This window comes from Desmodus rotundus, chromosome 8 (genome assembly GCF_022682495.2).
Source record: "Desmodus rotundus isolate HL8 chromosome 8, HLdesRot8A.1, whole genome shotgun sequence".
NCBI lineage: Eukaryota > Metazoa > Chordata > Mammalia > Chiroptera > Phyllostomidae > Desmodus > Desmodus rotundus.
The window spans coordinates 105669108-105691697 of record NC_071394.1 but is presented as its reverse complement, the minus strand read 5'-3'; the positions used below and the strand labels follow the sequence as shown (position 1 = coordinate 105691697).

Here is a 22590-nt window from a genome sequence, read left to right as displayed (position 1 = left end):
AGGCCTATAATTAGCCTCCACTTGAGGCATGAATAAACCCCTGGTTGTTACTAAACAACAGCAAAGCAGGAAGGCCTCCAGCTTCCCCAGGCCTAGTGCTGCACGAGCCGCCCAGGACAGACATTTGGACAGAAGTGCCCTGTCTGCTGAGCGGTGTCCAAATTATCTCAGAAACCTCTCCTGGCCTCAACCCCAAGTGAGCACAGAGGAGCAAAGGGCGCCGAGCCACCGGCTCCTCACCCGGCCTCACCTTCAGCATCCGCACGCCCTGCCTGACTCCATGATTGCTCGGCAGCCTCTTATTTACAGTCTGCAATCACTGGGGAACCGTTACACATGCACACGGCCAGGTCTGCGGGAGCCCCGCAAAGCAAAAGGTAAAAGGAAATGTATCCAAACGCTGGCGGTGATCTCACTGGATGGCAGGACTTGGAATGAGTGCGTTGTCAGCCATCTTTCTGCTTTTCCAGAATTGTATGACTCTAAATATGGTACACATATCCCCCCCCACACACACACCCAGAGTTTTGTCTTATTTTTTACTTTTTCTGCCCACCCCTCTAGATCCCAAGTTTAAAAAGCAGAAAGAAGCAAACAGCAAAACCAAGTTGTACCAAATGAGGAATTTAAGCTTCAGGGTCCCTTGCTCACCACAGACACCCCTTCGTATTAGTCATTTTTCATTCCCTTGGTTAAAGGCCGTCTCCCCAGTTCTATGAGCTCCAGGCACACATCCGCCCGCGCCCACCCCTGCACCGCCGCCTGAGGGCCTAGCGCACGTGAAGCCATCTCCTCCCCTGCGGTTCTTTTCGAGCTTACGGTTTGCTATGACTTGGGTCCCCACACTGCGTGGAATATTTGTCCTGGCATCAGTGTAAGAAATTGAGCAGGGCAATCGCCTCAGGCTTCAAATTCGTCATCTGCAAAATGGCAGCACTGAGAGTCCAAGACTAGAAGGTTTTCTGAATGTGCGGCTGCAGCATGTGGGAGAGGAGGAGCAGGAGCGGGCTCAGCCCGCGCAGCCCAGCCAGTCCTCGGCGAGGCCTCACACAGCCGGAGCCCTCCGATGAACTGTAGGCAATGATAGTGACTCCGTTATCTTACTTTCTGCATTCTTTTAAAATTATTTTAAACTATTTTTTATTTTTCAATTACAGTTGACATCACGATTATATTAGTTTCAGGTGTTGTGGTTAAACATTCACATAACTTACGAAGTCATCACCCTGCTAAGTCTAGTACGCACCCGACACCATTTCAACATTAGTGACTATGTATTCCCTACGCCCGTGCTTTACATCCCCATGACTATTCCGTAACTACCAACTTGTACTTCTTAATCCCTCCCCCTTTTCTGCCCATCTCCCCAGCCCTCCTTCCATCTGGCAACCCTTGTTGCCTCGGACTGTTGAGTGGCCACATGTGGCTGCCACGTTGGGCAGCACAGGCAGAGAGCAGGCGTCATCACAGAAGGTTCTGTTGGACAGCCCTGATCTAGAGGTTCCACGATTCCAGCAGCTTTTCAAAGGCACTCGTGACCGGAAAATGTTAAGAGCCACTAAGTCAAGCCCGTGAAACTTCATTTAAGGAGCCAGGAACTTCTCTAGCGGACAAAAGCTCATCATGGTGGCAGAGGCTATGAACAAGTCTGCCTCTGACTGCTCTTTTTGCTCTAAAAATCCAACTCTAAAAACTCTAGAACACCCAGATCTTGCACTTTATTGTTTATCTCCTTCCCCCTTTTTAGAGAAGGACACTTAAAGTTCCCCAGAGCCTCTGGGCCCAGCCCGAGTCACAGTGGGAAATAGGGGGGTATTCAGTGACCTTGTCTCCTGTGCTGTGTGTGACTGTTCCAGGTTGGCGAGGCGGTCTTGGAAAACGCCCGGCTCATGCTGCAGACAGAGAGTATCCAGGCAGGCGTGGACGACTTTAAAGAAAGGTAATGCTCTGCCCGCAGAGGGGACAGTCCCTCCGTACCTCCTGCGTGACCCCTGGGTCACTCAGGCCATGCTCTCTGGAGTCTCCTGCATTCCCCTCCAGCCACATGGAAGGCTGGGGTGGGACAACAGGGTCCCTGGGAGAATCCAGAGCCAAGATGGTCAGACCCAAACCCTCCTTGCAGACACAAACTAAGCCCCAAGGGCTCAGACATTTTGCCTGGTGTCACTTGGGTTAGAGCAGATGTTCTTGAAATCTAGTGTAGTTCAGAATCCCCTAGGCGGCTTGTAGAAAACACAGATTGCTATGCCCCACCCTCAGAGTTTTTGATTCAATAGATCTGGAGAGGGGCCCGAAATTTACATTTCCTGCAAGATCCCAGTGCTGCTGATCCTGCTGGTCCTGGGACCACACTCTGAGAACTGCTGCTTTAGAGCAATGCCTCTCATGGGCAGCTGCGTATTAGAATTACCTGGGCACTAAAAATGCCAGTGAGCAAGCCCCGCAGACTAATTAAACCAGAGTGTCTGGGGGTGGGGCCCCAGCCTCTGCATATTTAAAGCTCACCAGCCTTGAGAAGCATCTCTTTGAAGTCTAATATAGTGTTTCCTAAGGTGGGCAAAAATGCATTTAGAGTTGTTCATATGAAAAATTATACAATAATGAATAAATAATACTACAAGAATAAAGTCAGCATATATATTGCTGGTGAAGATTATTTTAAGTGGCATAAGGATAACATTTTACTTTTAATAGTGATGTGTTTATTTTTGTAGTTACCTTCTGTTTATGACCCATGCAACTGTATTTCCACTGCAGTACTACCATTTATAGTAGCGATTTAAGGTTTATTTAATATCAAGAGCTTTCCAGGTCTATTGATTTAAGATTTACTTCTTCGGTAGCTAAACCTAAGGAAAAATTAAGTAAATAATGATACAGAGGATAGGCACTTAGGGCAAAATCACAAAGGCCAGTGAGGTGTGGGAACCACTAGGTCCATGGAGAAGCTGAAGGAGGAAGACCCTTTTCTGCACGAGCATAGTGATTTTGAGAAGGTTCTGTGGGGCAGGTGGCCTGGGCGGAGGGCAGTTGGATTGTTATTCAAGGGAAGATTTTCCGAAACTGGCAAAGACAGAGAGGAAAGGCATAGCGTTGGGAGTCCATGGGAAAGACCGTGTCCCCATCATTCTTATCTCAGGATAAGAAGGCCTGGTGACAAAAAGGAGAACTGTTACCATCTCTTCATTGTCCTTTCCTTTCCCAAAGACTGAGCTTCTCCGTCTGCTAAAAAGTCTCTCCATTGGTGGCCACTCTGGAGTCACGGGCACTCAACTAGCCAGGGTTGCTGTCTTGCCAGGCACCATGCTACCCAAGGTAGCATTAGCTCATGCTACCTTGGGTACACTTCTCTGTACCCAAGGTAGCATGAGCACAGAGAAGTGAAATAAAAAACTGGGGAGAGGGGTCCGCAGTTCGATTCCCAATCAGGGCACATGCCTGGGTTGCAGCCTGGTCCCCAGTTGGGGCGCATTTCTCTCACCGATGTTTCTCTGACCCCCTCTCTCCCTCCCTTCCACTCTCTCTAAGAAAGCTGGGCACCCTGAGCACAGAGATGCTAATTGAAGACTACAGAATGGTGGGGACAGGGGGAAAGGGTAGCCAGAGAAAGCTAAAAGCTTAAGAGCAGCCTTGGGGCATATCACAAATATATCTCAAATCCTTAGAGCAGCGATTTTCAGCCCTGTTCTTCTCAAGGCGCTCATGGCACTTCTCATCTCTCTTCACATAAACCAATTACTAACATCCTGCGGCACACCAAAAACTATATTGTATTTTTTGCCGATCTGACAAAAAATAATAGGTATAATTTTGATTCATTCACATTGGACAGCTATTGTTGTGTTGACTGTTGTCACTTTTTACTTGACAATCTGAGGGAAAAGAGGTCAGTGCCCCTGACTAAACAGTCAGGTATTTTGTGTTTTAAAAATTCTTTCGGCATATAGTTGAAAATCGCTGCCGTAGAGGACCTCAAAAAAAAAAGTCGATGGGACACCTAAGACCTCCCATTGTTGAATGGACCTTATCCCAGAGGGACCAGGCTCCCTGGGTAGGTGAGCAAATATGACTCCAGGGGCCCAAGGGGGACTCTTCCAACTTGGCTCAACAGAGACCAAGCCCAATCATATGGGTGGCTTTTCATTTCAGCTGGAAGGACAGGACTTGTTTCCAGAAGGACTAAATGCTAATAAGCGTGCAATCCTTTGTAAAAAATGCATTTGGGTAGAAAAGTTCATCCTACACACAGAGCACAGAAAAATGCTTCAGAAGTGCAGGTGCGAGGGTGGAGCTCCCACCCTGGGGGAAGGCTCAGCGGAGTGCCCCAGGGCTCTGTCCTTCATTCCTTCATTTACATTTTGGACGGCCAGGTGCAGGTATGCAAAGGAGGCGCAATGGCACCATATGCGAACCAGGGGGCGGTGAAGAGCAGAATGACAGACACGTGATTCAGAGCCGTCTCAGCACACTGGAACAAGGGGCCACCGAAACAAAGAGGATAAATTCCAACTCCCACTTTGGAGCTCACGCACCAGGTGCACCCAGGGAGGACAGGGAAACTGGGCTTCAGGCAGCTCTGGCGAAAAACGCTTGGGGGTTCTAGTTGGCAGGACCCCCAATATTAGTCAGCAGCAAGTACAGCTGGTCAAAATCAAATGAACAAACGCATAAGCAAAGAAAAGCCGCAAAGCAAATCTTAGGATCCGTGAGGAAGAGCATTAAGGGGCTTATCCACAGGAGCAGACAGTCCCACAGGGCCCTGAACTAATCGGGCAGCATCGGGATCTTTGCAGTCTGTGTTACATCTTCAGAAGGCCGGAAGACCAATGAGAGCATTTATGTTCATTCCACAAATGCACCTGAAGCCTGGAGCAGGGTGCTGAGGACAAAAAGATGGAGAGGCCACAGTCCCTGTCCTCGATAATGAGGGATGTGGAAACCAATGTACGTCAAGAATGGAGGAAGGAGTGGGAGTGTGTAACTTAAGGAACAACAGGCTTGGAGGGGTGGGAGTGGGGGAGGGGAAATGAGGGAGTGACATAGAGACAGCCTCTAAATATTTGTAGGACTGCCAGAAGGAAGCATTAGACTGATTTGGGGTGTTCCAAAGGGCAGAACTCAAATTCTTACAAGAATGGAGATTTAAGCTCTTGGGGAAAAAAAACTGCAATAATTAGAGCTGTCTAAAAATGAAATGGTGGCCTTGAGTGGTGATGAGTTCCCTGTCACTGGAGGTATTCAAGCAGAGGCTACATGATCAGTTATCAGGAATGCTATCAAGGGATTGCCACTGGGTAGGAGTATCAATAGTTGAATGCCAAAGTCTCTTTAAAATTCTAAGACTCTACGAGGCAGAGGTTTTGTGAAATGACAGGTGTGTGATTTCTCCCTTCTGTGAATGGACTAAGGTAAGCTGTGGAATATGGCTGAGTGGTGCAGCTGGATAGAAGGCTGTGGCAGGAAAGGAGTGACATGGGGAGAAACTGGCACAGATGTGGGGTAGTTTTCAGGAAGAAAGCTGGCAAAAACCAAAAAATGAAGGAACTCAGAGTAGGCAGTTTCAGACTCGAGTTGGTGTGTTATTGCCTATGTTGTAAGTTTTTAAAACTCCAATATTTCACACATAAATCCAGCTTTCCTGTTTCTCTCAAAGAGAACTGTCACACCCTTCCCACAAGGCAGTGAGGGGGAGGTGCTGAGCAGCAGTGCCCCTTTAGAGGAAGCACACATAAGCTGTTGTGTGTGCTTCAATCCCCACCTCTCTCTGCTGCCCAGACCTGGCCCTCATCTCTCACCTGCATTGGCCACTTGGCCCCTGGAGGCCTTTGGGTTGGTGGCCACGGTCCTGAAATTCCATCCACATGGGCTTTTTGGAGATAGAAACCACATTCTTCATTTTGGGGTCATCGGCACATAGCCTGGCAGATTCTCAGTAATGGTTGTTACAGGATCCTCAGTTGAAAAGGATGACAAATCAGAATAATGATGACAATGCCAATCCCTGAACTCCTAGAGAAGCTCACCCCAGAGTTCCAGGCTGCCAGGGCCCCACGAGGCTGGCCCCCCGTTAAGCCTGGTTATCAGAAGCTGGCAGCAATTGTTCTCACTTTAACAGGCCAACATGTAACAGTTGCATTAACCGTGCCCTCAAAGCTGCTAGAAAAATGACATTTAACATTTGTTGTCTAACTAGCACATAATTGGCCTGTTGGCAACACTTATAATCGGATTATTTTGTCTTTTGGGTTGCCTGGCTATGCTGATTAAGTTCCTTTATCTGCAGATATGAAAAAGAGCAGCCATTTCGAAAGGCAGCGGAAGAGGAAATTAACTCTCTGTATAAAGTCATAGATGAAGCTAACTGGACAAAAGTGGATCTGGAAAGTCAAATAGAAAGCCTGAAAGAAGAACTTGGCTTTCTGTCAAGGAGCTATGAAGAGGTAGGTGGTGGCTGGGGTGACGCTGGGTTGGTTACAAGACCAGAGACACCTTCCTGTCTGGCAAAACTTCAAAACACAGGTGAGGGTGGCTCGCCTCAGCCTCTGCATGTCACTTGCGCAGGGCTGCAGGGAAGATGCTGGTAAAAGACTTTCAGGCCTTGGTGTGGGTCAGGTTAGCCCGGTGCCTCACCCTCAGAGGGCTTCAGAACCAGGCTGCTATAGAACCGAGAGCCAAGAAAGGCAGCAGGTCCAAGCCACAGACTGTTGAGTTGGAGGGAGCGTCCCATACCTCAAGGCATTCAAGTTCAGATCTTTGTTTTCAACACTATAGAGGACAGACAAATTAGCTCCGATCAAGTCTGTGGTTTGCACATACTCGTGAATGGAATTAGGTCAGAACATTGAGTGACAGGACAGAGAGACCCTCCCACAGTGACGTGGTCCAGTCCCCGACAGAACGGTACTGATTCTAAACCACCTGCCACATGCCACTGTCTGATTTGAGGCCTAAAGTGCCTGCTGTTGAAAGAGTAAAAAGCCACTTACCAAGGTGTATGTCAGGAAGCTCCTTCTTTTCACCAACCTTAAGCAAACCAGGAACCAATCAGCCCGCACCCTCCTGTTCTTGGCTCTGTAGTTTTCACCACTCTGCAACAGTAAGACACTCCAAAGTTATCTTTAAATCTCTCTCAGCCTACTCTGACTTTATGAGATTCATAAGGGTCATCTGGCCGTCCTTGCTTACTCTGTTTGTGTTGTTACTTAGTAACTTACTTGGATTTTTGCTTTGGCCTGTACTTGTGAGGACCAGCTGAGAAATGCATCCTGGGAAAGGAAAGTGCCTCCCCAGTGCTGGGAAGGGGACTGGGGACTTGGCCAGTGTCTGCAGAACCCCACGTCTGGCTGTAGAAAAATGAGAAGCACAAGTGTTGCCCACAGAACTGGGCTTCTGCAGACCTGACTTCTGAGTCTCTTCTTTCTCCCATGGGACTCACCAGAGGTGTATGTTGTCCTTTGCAGGATGTGAAAATGCTGTATAAGCAGTTGGCAGTGTCCGAGCTAGAACAAGTAGGTGTCCCCATGGGCACTGGCCTGGACGATATCCTTGAGACGATCAGAATTCACTGGGAAAGAGATGTCGAAAAGAACCGGATGGAAGCAGAGACCTCACTCCAATCCAAGGTGAGAGGCGGCCCCGCGCCCTCCTGTCCGCCCTATACAGAAGGAGGCCACGTGCAGATGGAGAACAGCCTGCATACAAAGGGAGAAATGCAGTGTTCCGATCTCATGAGCCAAAAATGAAATGTGCGTTACAATAATAGTTGTTTTGTTTACCTGTGTAAAGGCAGGAGACGTTTAAAGTGGTAATGATGATAATAATGCTGGCCAGTGGGTGGAAAAGGTTTTCACCTGTATTACGTGGGCACGTCACTACGACCCCTTTCCGTGAGGGATTTGGTGGTATGCATCAAGAGTCTTAAAATGTCCCCACCTACTAGTCGAATAATCTGGACACTATCCTAAAGCAATCATAGAAAATACAAGTAAACCCTGGCCAGGTGGCTCAGTGCGTTAGAGCATCATCCCCATCGTATGCTAAGGTTGTGGGTTCAATCCCCGGTCAGGACTCATATATAAGAATCAACCAATGAATGTCTGGATAAGTGGAACAACAATTGATCTCTCTTTCTCTCTCTGCCCCTCATTTCTCTCTCTCTCCCCATCTCTCTCTCTCAAATCAATCAATAAAAAAAAAAAATTAGATCCTTAAAAAAATACAAGTAAAGTTTACATCCAAATATACTCACTGATATATTCATTATAAGAGTCAAAAACTTTGGGAAATAAACACACAATATGTTTAACAATAGGACAAAGACTAACGGTGCAGTGACATGCCAGGCAGTTATCAGAGACGGCACTCGCGAAGCATTTATAACAAGGGAAAACGCTCACACAACAGGGTAAAATGCGGGTGGGAGGAAGAGAGAGCAGAGTGGTATCCACCAGGGCCAACAAACTTTTGCTGTGAAGGACAAGATATTTAGGTTTCTGGGCCAATGGTCTCTGTGGCAACGTCCCACTCTGCCTCTGTAATGCTAATGCTGCTGTAGACAATAGGTAACAAACGACGTGGCTGTGTGCCAATAAAACTTTATTTACAGAAACAGGAGACGGGCTGGATTTGGCCTGCGGACCGCAGTCTGTCAGCCCCTGGTGTACCCAGCAGGATGAGCATTCAAACAAAGAAACGAGGCATCGAGCAGAGATTAGTAAGAAAACACTAAAACACACGGTTTCAGGGGCGGCTGTCTTTGCATGAGGGAACTGTTCAACACTTTGAAGTGTATTTCTCATTTTGCAAATTTCTTCAGTAGCATGAGTCCTGTTCATGGGAGAAAATGACTTTCATTACACTTCATAAATACTAAAGGAATTAGCCAGAAGTAGAACGCATAGGGCTTCTTCCCTTCTCCATCCCCCACCATGTATGACTCTGGAATTTCAAGGCAGAAGTCAAAAAGGGCAGAAGAGGAAGCAAAGCATGAAGGAAGTGTGAAAACTAAGGTAGCTATTTGACACCAGGCAAGAGGGCTGCTCCTGCATCCTTGGTTTCTGGTGAGTGGTTCTCAGTCCTGGCTGCACAGCAGAATTAATTCAGAGCATTTTCAAACGTGCCCAAGCCCAGGCCCCATCCAAGACCAATGAAGTCAGAAGCAGGAGGGGGACTTTGTGGTTTCTCAGCTGTCTGGATGATTCCAATGCACAGCCAGAGTTGAGAGTCACGATCATGTATAAAATCTACCGAAAGAAAGTCAAGAAGACCTTTTCTCCCTTCTCCCTGCGCCCCAAGTACCAACAGGAACACTCCCAGCAGAGTGTTCACCAGCGCTGGAGCCCCCAAGGTTCTGCAGCCCAGGAAACATCTTCCATCCCCCCTCCCCGCTTTCCTGTGCGCTAACCCCTTTCCACAGCTTATCTTCTTTCTGACCTTCAACGCTTAGAACCAGACCACAACCAACACTTTTTAGGGCAAATAGTGCCTAACAACACCACAAAATGCAGCCTCTCCCCGCCCTCCCCACTTGGGGAGAGCTGTAAGAACACAGAGGGAAAGTGAACCAAACCATGGGTTTGATTTTGGCCCATGACTTCTTTCTTAGGAGAGTCGTGAATACTTACCGTTAATGACCCTAGAAACCAGCCGTCTCCACTCCCTCACTTTAGAGGTGAGACCCAGAGAGGGCAGCGGTCACACAGCTGGAGTGTGTGTGTGTGTGTGACTGTCATTGAGCTCTCCTGGCTCTTTTCTCTGTTTGGGCCTGTGATTTCTCCTTGGCTCTGTTCTCAAAGCTATTTGCAATTTCCCATCTGTCCCAGCACTCCTCGGGTGTATACCACACTGGAGTGATTTTATCTTGGAGAAAGGGGGGAAGGGCATTGTAATTAACAGGAATGTATCCTGCATAGTGTGAAAAAGAAAAAAAAACTGGGGGTCATTGTTATTCACTCCTCACCCTCTTGAGAATCATCACCAACCCAACAGTAATTCAAACATCAACTCTGAACAAATTCATTTGTGTACGTTTCACAGAGCAATCTGAAAGCTCCATCTCAGAGAAAACAGACAGCACTTGTTTAAGTTTGGCCCATGCTGCCTGGGCCTCTTGCAGAGAGGCAGAGCTCAGAAAATATTTGCAGAATGGGTGAATCCTTCTGATCATCAACAGAGATGAGGACTGACAGCCAGAAGTCCTCCAATAAATAGTTTTGTTAGCTGCAGCCACGCCCTCAGGGGCTGACATTCGCCCATCCTCAGCACCTCTGGTCGGTTTCTTGGCCGCAGAGCATAAATGTGAAAGGGCTTAGCACACACTGCTTTCGAAACCTTTTGCAGAGAGCACACAAACATGTACTTAATTACCTTTCAGCCAGGGAGACTGAAAATTAATTGGCATGATGAAGTTATGTCTTTGTTTAGCTTCCCCCAGAAACTGATCCTGAGACAAATATTGAAGTGGAGGTGATTTATTTGGAAGTTGAGGGGAAAATACCAAAATACCAGGAGAGGAGAAGTAGAGAAGGGAATCAACAAAGAATATGTTATCCAATGAGATGCCACTGTGGGAGACTGGAACAAACCCCACGGGGGTCCTGGGGGCAGCACAGAATACGAGAGAGGGGAAGGCAAGGAAGCTGGGGTAATAATACCATCTCCCAGAAGTCCTCTGCCATCTGCTAGCAGAGAGGCCTTTCATAGTCTTCGGAACAAGCTCTCAGGCAGAGGCATGGAGCCTGGCCAGGAAAAGGGAGCTGGGGAAATGAACAGGATAAGGCCAGGGGTTTAATATAGGTGGATGCCCTCAGCATCTCCTACCACTTATCTGCCAAGCCTTCTCTTCTTTTAATTGAGGTAAAGGTGGCATATAACATTATATAAACCTCTGGTATACAATATTAAAATTCAACACCTGCCTACAGAGGTCACCACCCAAAGTCCAGTTACTGTCCATCCCTACACAATTGACCCCTTCACTCACGTCACCCACCCCCCAGCCCTCGTCCCTTTGGGTAACCACCAACTGTTTTCTGTATTTCCGAGATTGGTTTTGTTTGGTTGGTTACTTTTGTGTGGTGAGGGGGGTTTCAAGATTCCACATATAAATGAAATCATATGGTGTTTGTCTTTCTCTGTTTGATTTATTTCACTTAGCATAGTGCCCTTGGGTCCATCCATGTTCTTGCACAAGGCAGGATTTCACTTTTCCACGGCTGATTAACAGTCCATTCTATATCGATTCGCCCATCCATGAACACTTAGGTTGCTTCCATATCTTGGCTATTGCAAATTACGCTGCAATGAACACGAGGGTGCACCTATGGTTTTGAATTAGTGTTTTCTTCAGCTAAATATGCAGATATAAAATACCCAGATAATATGGCTTTTTGAGGAATCTCCATACTGTTTTCCAAAAATCTTTTTTGTTTCTAATCATGAAAAGCTTATAAAGAGGTTCTGGTTAGGTTTCTCTCCAGCCACAGTGTTGTGGGTGTCGGGAACCTCAGTGGTCTGGAGTTTGGAGCGCCTCAATTCGTATGAGTCAGTGTTCGGGAGGGTCAGGCTGGTCGAAGGAGCTCCTGGAGGGTCTTAACATCTGGCCCTTCCTTTTCTGTTTGTTGTGGTCACCCAACTCAGGGTATTTGGGGATTTTTCAGGAGCCTTCCATGACACGCCAGACTGCTCTCTAGTCCTCCCAGCTAGGATGGAATACATCCCCCAGTCTGCAGCCCACAGACCTTTGGAAGGCCCCTTGGGGGACCCGGCCAAACTGCGCTCACTCCCGTTTCCCAGAGTCAAATGCTGAGATGCTCCCATTCTGTAGAGTGACAAATAAGAGTGTCCTGAGGGCGAGTACCTCTACCCTGGCCATGGCCCAATGAAAGTCGCAGTGCCCTTCTTTCCTAAAACTTGCGTGGAATTTACGGGTGCACAGAAATCACCCCGTCGATCATGGTTAAGACATGTAAAATTCAAAAATAAAATCGATAAGCAGAGGAGGGCACTTCTGCCGGCCAGACCTTTTGACTTCTTCCCAGGTGGTTCAGTTCTCATAACAGCCTCAGAAGCAAGAACTGTTGTTACTGGAGGGAAGAGAGGTGAGGGTCTGTAGTTTCTCCACAGCCAGGCTGTTTCCACTACGTGTTTCTTTCACAGATGCAGCCATTTCAAAGGTCCTTTGTCATCAACAGGAAAATGGTGTTCTAGGTAACCAAAGTGATACTTCCAAGAATATTATGCAGTTGTTACCTTTCATGTCCATGTTAGTCCATTGTGATCAATATAACCAAATGTTTCTTCCAACTGACCCTTTCCTTACAACGTGGGATCCTCCTGGATCCAGGGCCACGCTGCAGGCCGTGGGCTTCCAAAGCTTTTGAACAAAGCTGCGTTGGGGTCAGAAGATTGACCTTTCTCACCTCAGTTTGCCCGTTGATGGGACTGGAGGCCCTCCCCCCAAGGTAATGAGGTATATTCATTTCTCATTGCTTTGTAATCACTTTCCACAAACTTATTGACTTGGACAACTTACCGTGATTGGCTCACAGTTGCCATGATCGGGAATCAGGTGTGGCTTAACTGGGTCCTCTGCTGGGGGTCTCACTCAGCTTCCATCAGGTATCAGCCGGGCTGCATTCTCAGCTTCCGAGCTTGTTCAGGTTGTTGGCAGAGCTCAGTTCCTGCAGTTGCTCTCAGCTGCTCTGAGTCTCTCAGCTCCCAGAGGCTGCCCCTCTCCACTGGCAACTCACAGCATGGCCTCACCTCCTCCTCCAAGGCCAGTGGAAAATGACACCCTTTTGAAGCTTTAATCCTATTAAGTCAGCCCTACCCAGGGTACCCCTCTTTTTTGATCAACTCCAAATTAACTGATTTGGGACTTTAATGACATCTGCAAAATCCCCTAATCCTTGTGACCTAATCACAGGTATAACAGCTGGAGGCAGAGATCATAGAGGTCATCTCAGACTCCTTCCCACCATATCAGCTCACCCAGAATTGCAGCAGAGAAATAAGACTGCACCCCCACCCACCCCACCTCCCCTGTCAGGTGGGCAGCACTGCCTTCAGCCTACCTCCACAGGGGAGGCCAGGTCCTCTCTTCCTTGTCCAGTTTCTCAGCCTAGACACTGATGTTACCGAACAGCAAGCGGGGGCCTGCTGCCCAGTGCCACCCCGTAGGCAAAACTCCAGAGGCAAAGGTCTGCTGATAAAGGAAAGGAATCTTTATTCAAAGGCTACACAATTTTGGAATAACAGCTTTCCACATGCATTAGTCACTTAAGCCTATGGATTAGGGCTAAACTCTTTAACACCTGAGTTCTCCTATCATTCCCCGGTTAGTTTTAATTATCTTATTTCTATAGGTTAGTTTACAAACTAAAAACAACAAAAGATAACAAAAAGTACACAATTTTGGAAGAAAGGCAGGCTTCTGCCTCACAGCTGGTCCCCTCTAGGACACCCAAAGAAGAATGCCCCTGCCACCCCCTGCCAGGCCAGCCCGATCCTCAGCTGCTCCCGGAGCTCCTTCTACCATCCTTCGGGAAACCAGGCTGCTGCAGTGGGATCATCCAGCCATCTTCAAGGAAGAGAGCCCTAAAGCCAGTCTCTGCCCTCCTTTCACTTTAAATCTTCTGACCCACAATTTTGTGCACTCCTGAGGCATTCAGCTTCTCAGCCAATCCCTTCCTAGACTGCTCACCATTGCCTCAGGCAACCTCCTCCTATGGCCCCTCCCTACTCTGCCCCAGTGATCTCATCAGATCTGCTGTGTATCACTGAGAGGCCTTGGCTCCCTTTCCCTAAGCCCAGCCTTCAGTCAGCTTCCAGCAAGGAAGGCTCAGTTTTGCTGCCTTAACCTCCTCCTGGGGTCTTCCTTCCCTGGGAAGAGCTTGCACCCTCATTCCCAGAAACCTCACCTCTGTCCCTCATTCACGGCAGCTGGGTGCTGTGTAAAATAACCCATTCATTTACCAACATGAGCGGGCGTGGTGTGAGGCAGGGATGAGAGAGAACTCAGCCCCCTTCACAGTCCCCCAGGGCCAGGAGCTCCATCCACACCACCACTGCTGTCTGTTCTGGCTGTAGGTCAGCACTTGCCTCAGATCAGTTTGCAGGGGTGTGCAACCCACAGCCTGCCCAGGAGGGCTATGAACACAGCCCAACACAAAATTGTGAATCTACTTAAAACATCATGAGGGGTTTTTTGTGGTTACACGTCGCATTGTGCTTAATGTGTGGCCCAAGACAACTCTTGTCGTTCCAGTGTGGCCCAGAGACGCCACAAAGCTGGACACCCCTGGAAGCCCTTTGTGGTCAGGAACTTTATCTGTGCTGTGAACTTCATGCCTTAAGCAATCGGATGATTGCTTGTGGAGACGGTTAAGCATGAAGAGAGGGGGAAGAGGCTGAGATGAACTGCGAGGTGTCTGGTTCCTGACAGTCTCTGAGCTGGAAGACACGTTAGAGATGGACCAGAGGAGGGCCCTCGGACAGGCGTTTCTACAGTAATGGGGATGTTCTACAGCCCGTGCCGCGATCCAGTATGGTAGCCATGGGCCCCGCGTGGGCTTCGAGCACCTGAAATGTGCCTGACACAACTGCGTTTTTAAATTTCATTTAATGTTTTAATTAAGTTTTAATTAAAAATATGACATGTGGCTCATGGCTACCATATCGGACAGCATGAGTCTGGATTGACCCTCGAGAGACCTTGGATGACATGCTCCCGAGTCAGCCATTTTCACAAACAGATACTTGCCCCCTAAGGGCAAACATCCTCCACAGACTACTGTGTCTATGCCTCTTCTTTGCCTTTCTCTGGCTCTAGACTATAAGGTGGCCAAATGTGATATTGCCATTGTGGCCAACGGGGAGAGTGCCTTTCAAGGAGAATAGAGAGAGCAGAACCCCTGAGGACACCCGTAATCCACAGATCCCTATGATTTGATGAAAGAAGCCGGAGAGGCACTTCAGTGAAGTAAGCCAGCACTGAAGGGTAACGTCTCTGTACCTCACAGTGTGTCACAGAATGAACTTGGCCAAAGGGCCCCAGCTTGCTTTGATTTCTTTCTTCACGTACTTTTATTTCATTGAAACATTTAGGTATGTATACCTTAACTTGGTTCACAATTCCCAGTGTACAAAATGATACGCTGTGAAAGTGTCACCCTCCCCCATATCTCAGCCCCCCCCCCCCCCGTTCTTTTCTGTGCAGCTTCAATCAGTGTTACACTTTTCTTATGCGGGGTTTCAAGGACATATGTATACAGGCACTTGCTCTCTGTCTGTTTTCCTAAACAATAGTATTCAGAGCACACTGCTTTTTAGCTGCATGCTTTGCACCATGGGACACAGCAAACTGGCCCGCAAGCCAAACCTGCCTGACTACCTGTTTTCTTGCAAATGAAGTTATTTTTGGGACAGAGCCATGCTCATTCATTTCCACATTGTCTCTGGCTGCGTTTGCACACCGTCAGAGCTGAATAGCTGGGTCAGAGACCACGTGGCCTGCTAAGCCTGAAATATTTACTATCTGGCCCTTTACAGAAAAAGTTGCCAACCCCTGTTCCAGCTAACAGATATCCCAGGATTTATTTTAACCTGTGCCCTGCTGATGAATGTTTAGGTGGCTCCTAATCTTTTGCTATTATAAATAAAACAAATCACACACTTTGTATTTCCCAACGTAGAAATGTATCTGTTGGATAAATTCATAGACATGGAATTGCTGGGCAAGAAATTATGTGCTTTGGTAATTTTGATGAATATTGCCAAATTGCCCTCTATAAAGGTAGCTACAACGTACATCCTCATCTGAAATGTTGGGGAGCGCCCATCGCCCCACATCTTCACCAGTGCCATGAGTTCTCACACTGCGATCTCTTGTCAATATTGTAGGTTAAAAATATGGTTTTCAGTGTGGTTTTATTTTGCATTTTTCATATTATGAGGAAGGTAGAACATCTTTTATGTGCTGAACTTCATCCATGTTTGCTCTGTGTAGACTATCTGATCATATCATTTGCCCATTTTTATTACATCTTGGATTTTTTTATTACCGCTTTGTAGTGGCTCTTTGTACGTTAGAGAAATTAGGCCTCTCTCTGTGATATAAGTTGTAAATATGTTTCCAACTTGTCACGTGTCTTTTTACTTAATTTATGGTAGTTCCAGCCAGCTTTCAAAAGTGAGCCAACAAGAAAGGGTTATTCTCAGAGACAGGTAGCCAGGATTTGGTTCCCTTAGCTGTTTGCTACAGCAGCATATCCCAGCCGGTGTGACTGGGGCAGAGCTGGGGGAAAATGAAGAGCCCGTCTACCCAGAACAACCATATGCGCTGGAAGGCACTCCCGGTCCTCATCTTCTGTACTGTGTTTTCAAACCCATGACTGGTCAACAACCAAGATTTGAGGGGATGTCTCTGCAGGCGATCACCAAACATTGCAACCTCCCCTCACACCTTCCACCAAGGAATCTTCACTCACTCACACCTAATGTTGTTTGAACGCTGTTAAGTTCGAACCAGGTGCCAAGTCCTGCTCTTGGTGCTGTGGACGCAAAGTCCCTGGTTTCAAAGAATGCCCATGCCTGGCCACCCAACTCTACTGGTCTCAGAGCTGTCTTAGATATTTCTTAATAGCAGTTCTTGCCCTGGCCAGAGTGGCTGTGTTGGTTGGAGCATCATCCCATAAACCCAAAGGTTATGGTTTGATTCCTGGTCAGGGCACATGCCTGGGTTGCGGGCCAAGTCCCCAGTGAGGGCCACGTGAGAGGCAACCACACATTGATGTTTCTTTCCTTCTCTTTCTCCCTCCCTTCCTCTCTAAAAATAAATAAATAAAATATTTATTTAAAAAATAAGTAATTTGCAAAAATAAAACAACCCAAATCCCTGAGAAATTAAGGTAGTGAATTAAGATTCATATTAAACACTTGGTAGTCTCCTGGAAAGGACAAAGCAGAGGAGTCCCTTTTTCCTAAGAATGGGATGATCTCAATAAACCAGAGCAAAAATGCTACATTTGGACATCTCCAATAATTAAGAAGAAAAATAAACTTTTCTCTTCAGAATGACACTCACTGCTGAGCCTCTTCTGCTGCGCTCATCAGCAGGGTGAGCTCACTTCTGGCCAAGGGGACAGCGAGCCCGCAGAGCCATGTGCTCCTCTGGGTTTCCTTTGGCAGCTTCCACCGAGGCTGGGCATCGGTCCTACACCCCTGAGAGAACAGTATCAACAGCCAGGCAGATCTTGAGTAAATTCAAGGAGACACTTGGCTTAGCCTGGCCAGACTTGCTCTTCTGCCAGTGCTGAGGTTTCGCCATGTGAGACATGCCCTTCTTTTTAATCCCTCCTAAGGAGAGCCTATGTCTCTGGTGAAAACTGGGTGGCACCCGGCCCTCTCCCAGATAAATGCTGCCTCTGGCTGGGGTAGGTCAGAGATGGGTGTGCTGCTAGTAAAGAACTATCCTTAGTTAGATAACACGGATACACACCGAATGGCTGTCAAGTGACTTGCAATTGTTATAACAAGGAGAGCTAACCCTCCTAATGAAAAGGAGATGGGATTTAGTACCATTTCTGGTAGATCCCCCTCTTCTTCCTTGGTCCGTACGTGCCTGACACACACCATAGACCTTCAATAAATGCCATTGAGCACGTACTGGGTATAAAAAGCCATCTTAGGTCCCCAGGGAGGGTAGAGGGGTGACTGAGAAGTTGTCCCTGAACACAGGGCACCCACAGTCCAAGGCAGAGTTTGGCCGGGGTGGGGGCAGCAGGCAATGGGTAGAAAGACCACCTTCTACAAGGCAGAAAGGGGTGCACCGTGAAAGCAGTGTTGGCAAAGCGTTTATCGAGCATCTTTAAAGTGCCAGCCAGTGAACTAAGTATCTGACAGGCACGTTCTCCCTTAATCTTCCCAGGATGCAATAGTACTGTGATTTTATCTATTTTGCACAGGAGGAATCTGAGGCACAGAGAGATTAAGTAATTTACCCAAGACACATAGTTTAGAAGGTAGTAGAGCTATGAATCAACTTTCTTATTGTTGGTATAAGAACGTCGAAACCTATAGAAAAATTTTATGAGAGTTTATTTGAAGCTAACTGAGGACACACCCCAAAGCAAGATCTCAATGGCCTGAGAAAATGCCCTGGAAAAAGGCAGTTCTCCAGTTCTTTTTATGCATTTGGAATCAAAGGAGGGAAGGAAGGAAGATTACATGAAATCCATTGGTGGTAGTTAAGGAGATAGGCAAAGCAAGGTGAAGAAATCTCTGTGATTGGATAAAAAGTAAAATGGAGAGATACATACTTCTTTTACATGGCTGAGTCCAGAATACTTAATATTGGACATTTACTGCAAATGGGGATGATATACAGGGGGCAGCAATACCCAGTGCTCCCCTGAGGGTAACTAGCCTCTGAAGGGGTCTGGTAAAGAGGATTGCTTTGGCATTTCAAAGGGCTGTTAACCTAGAAGAACGAGACAATGGACAGGGCTTAAAACAAAATAAACCTTTTACTAAGGAAATTACAGACCTGGGGCGTTACTACCCACCAGGGCCTGCACAGTTAGGGATTTATGACCAAATCATCCTGGGAGGTTACTTCAGGTCACTGAGCCTGTCAGATTGACTCTATAGCTCCTCCCCGACTGACACACCCACCCACTGGACAGGTAGGCTGACCTGGACAGGTCCCATGGAGTGGGGAACTGGGATTCGTTTTCTTCTGTTAAGAATGAGCAAGTGACGTCTTGTAGAATGTGCAGTTGGGAGGCCTCTGTCCCGAGGGCCTAAAAGGTTATGCCAGGCTTTGTCAGGCTCTTTCTGAACCAAGGCTCTGTGCCTCCCTGTGCGGTAAGATTCCTCTGTGACACAAGACTGGGACCCCGATCCCAGCCTTACTTTCCCCTTCTCCATGGAAAATGAATGTAATGAGCTTGGTGTGGTCCTGGGAGGTCTAAGGTGCTTAGAGCAGGGCAGTTGGTTGTCCTCTGCAGCAGAGCATAGCAATCTTTCACCCCTGACGAAAACCGAAGAGCTCGGGTGACTTGCTGAAACCCGCACAGCAGCTGCTCAGGGGAGGCAGGGCACTCAGGGCACACTGCACGGTGGCTGTCCACACTCCGCCGCCTCCTCAGCTCTCGCCCTCCCCTCACACTACAGGGTGGCGTTGCTTCCAACTCCAGGTCTTTGCCAAGGGTGTTTGGGGGAATGGCAATGCGAGTCAGCAAAGTGGGTTGGATCGCATTTTCCCCTCCATTTGGAAACCCTCAAATACTCCATTCTGACTTACTCAAAAGCATGCTGCTTTTCTTCTCCCACGTCCATCCTTCCCATGCAGTAACATGAAAATTGAAGTTAAAAATATTTTAATTTGAAAATGTTGACCGTATTTCAAAATGTCCACATGCTCTCCTGCCCCAGAAATGTGGGTGGGGTGCAACCACCGGCAGCCCAACTCCTGCACAACGAAGCCAAGATTTCAAGCTTGTTTGAAAGAGTGGGGACTAACATAATTGAATCTCATTACACACCCTAGCAACAGAACTAGTCCTGTCTTCCTAGCCTCGGGCTCAGGAATCGCACACCCACTATTTTTGATCTGTAAGGAGAGATCTGGAGGCACGGAGTTGAAATGGAAACAGAAGTAGAGTTATTGCAATAACTAGAAAGTATAAATCTAAAAAGGCATTGGAGAAGAGCGTGTAATCATTTTAGGTGAGTTCAAACACCCAAGTGTTCCCAGATGCAAGGCAAGTGTGTGGTAAGCTGGTTTGAGAAGGTATGAGACATGATATGAAATGGCAGTGTAATTCATTGTGATCAAATTAATTTCTTTTTCAATCTTAAACTATAAGAAAGTTTCCATTCGGTGCTGGTAAGTCATTAACACTTCTGTTGTACTTGTTAACCTCACCTTTCAACAAAAAGAAAGCAGGCTTTGGGACTCGGGTGCTTGGCAGGCACCATTTGCTAGAATAAAATAACATAGATCGGTTTTAAGTTTATTAATTTTTCAGTTATTTTCTATCTGCAGCAAGTAAAGCAGTTCTATCAGTTTCTATAGCAATCTACAAATTTGCTTCCCTGGACCAGGCATCATATGATGACAGTTTTCAACACAGATTCCTGGGCCCCTCAGATTCCTGATTCCTGAATCAGGACCTGCGCTTTCACAAGATCCCCCAGATGCTGCTGACGCATATTAAAATTTGAGACTAATCTACAGTTTCCATTTTATACACATTTATTTACAAAGACAAAGGGAATTGATTAAAATAAAAATGGTTTGGATTAGTATGCAGATATGTAAAAAACCGTGCTGGTCATCCAAGAATGTCTGGGAAACACTTGGGTACAGCATTTTGCTAATGAAACTGAGACCTAGGGATTCACCCCCCCCAGACACCAGGACACAGCTCTAAATGCAAGCCACTCATTGTCTGGATTGACAGGAGGGACAGACAGATCATACGGGGACCGTGGCTACAGCCTCGGCCAGCAGCTTCAGTCTAGACCCGCCCAGCAAGGCTCTGAAACCTGCCCTCTGTCCGCTCATGCCCGGCTCTTACCCACAGTGCCCCGGCCACATGTCACAGCTGCTCTGGGCGTGGGGCGAATGTAAGCGTACGCATGTACATGTCAATCAAATTCACAATACCACATAAAAGTGACATAGAATTTCTGGTGACATTTTATTCATCTAATTTTAGAAATAACACATTTTCAGATGAAATACCTACTTTGCCTTTCCATTTGCACTTGTAACTGCAATGTGACTTGCTATTTCTTGCAAAACCCACCAACCGCTTTGATAATTCTGTCACCAACAATAGTGTCACAAGATCAGACTACAGAAAAATGTCTGATTATTAATGCCTGACTATACAAAAAGTCACTCAGTGATGAATGAGGATAACTCTGATTCATTTGTGATGAATATTTGTGTTGACTTGAATGAGTTCATTCACCAATGATGTAACAACCTCTTTATGGGTCAGATAACAGTTTCCAAATATTGGAGGAATATGCCCTCTAATGTTTGTGCCACTCACAAACAATGCAACAGCGTCAGACATGACCCACTTCTAAGTTGGATCTGCATTATTAGCATTTTCTGCCTCCCTGTCTAAGTCTAGACAATGAGTAAAATAGTGATTCACGGTGTCAACACTGGTTGCAAACTAGTAGCTCCATGTAGATGAACACAGAGTTGGGCAGGGACACACCATTCCTTCCACCACACAGGGGCCATCAATGTAAGTAACCGCAAAAGCAGATAATGATAAAATGTAAATAATTAACAAGTGATGCATTTTGAGTATTTATTACCATTTTTAATATAGCTTATTTAATTGTGACTTGGTATAATTTAATTTTTAATAATGGCTGTGTTTAAAGACAACCAGCTTACAAAGTTCCTGGAAATTTACCACAAGGCTCTTGTAAGCTGTGGGGAGCCGCCAGCCCCTCTGCGTGGCTGTGCCACCTGACTCCGCTTGCCTGTCAGGAGACCCCTCTCCTGTCCCCACCTACCCACACAGCCCGTCTGGCCAGGTCCCAACCCCAAAGAGAGAAGGAAAACCAGGACCACTGATCACGGGAGGGCTTGGCAGACAATGAGGTGTTTTAGAGTGATCCACCTTCACCTTGGGAAGACAACTCCAACTTCAGGCTCTTCAGCTGAGACCAGTGGGAGCAGTGGCATTAAACTCTGGTTAAGAGCGTGGCTCTGGGGTCTGCTGCTGCACGAGCCCCAGCTCCGCCCCCTGAAGCCCCATGACCTTGAAAAATAACTCAGTCTCAGTTTCCTCATGTGAAATGGGAATAATAAGGACACGGCTTCATAGGGTTGTGGAAATGAAGTGAGATCACAGACTAAAAGCTGTGAACAGAGTGCTTGGCACAAAATAAGTGCTGCTTCACCCCGATTAGTTGTCATTATTCAACTCGCAGCGGCTGTACAAACGCATTTATTGGTTAATACTACCTTTCACATATAGAAAGCATATACAGCCAATGGCTGCATGCTTTTAAGGTTCAAAAAGCTTCTACCTGCATAACCTGCAGGAAGCCTCGAGCGATTCGGGGGATAGTCGTGTGATTATCATTTACCGCTCACTGTTATCTGCATCCAATGGGCAGGGACAGGGACGAAGAGAGGCTGAGTGACGGCCCAGGGACACATGGCCATGGGCTGACTAGTCAGAGCTGGGCCCACGGCTTCTGCTTTCCTTCAGCTGATCCCAGGCCTTTAGTGGCACTTGCGCGGAGTTCCTTACAGCCTTTAAACAGCAAAAACTGCCAGAACTACTACTGCGGTATGAGCCTTTTGACATGGGGTTTCTGAGCCAGTCAGTAAGATCGGATTATTTTTGCATAATTCAATAAGTAAGTATTCATATGTAATAAAAATGGTCAGTCCACAAAGCCAGTAAACTAGGAGACGAAGCAGTTTCTTCCTCCTACATCACTGGCGTGGTGGCATGCCGTCAGACTTGGATTGAAGTTACAGATGAGGGAGATCTCTCATTTTTTCCCTTTTCCCCAGCGAAGAGCAGAGTAACGACGACCTGCTCC

General features: G+C 47.1%; 1 protein-coding gene across 2 annotated transcripts in view; it reads left to right on the top strand.

Annotated features, from left to right (window-relative positions):
• The window catches only part of BFSP2 (beaded filament structural protein 2), a 60555-nt gene that overhangs the window by 27445 nt on the left and 10520 nt on the right, over positions 1–22590 (top strand). For both annotated transcript variants that reach the window (XM_045199957.2, XM_045199956.2), the window contains exons 2-4: positions 1857–1939; positions 6284–6440; positions 7461–7622. In XM_045199957.2, the coding sequence (XP_045055892.2) occupies positions 1857–1939; positions 6284–6440; positions 7461–7622 (402 nt within the window). The remainder of the gene's footprint in view (positions 1–1856; positions 1940–6283; positions 6441–7460; positions 7623–22590) is intronic.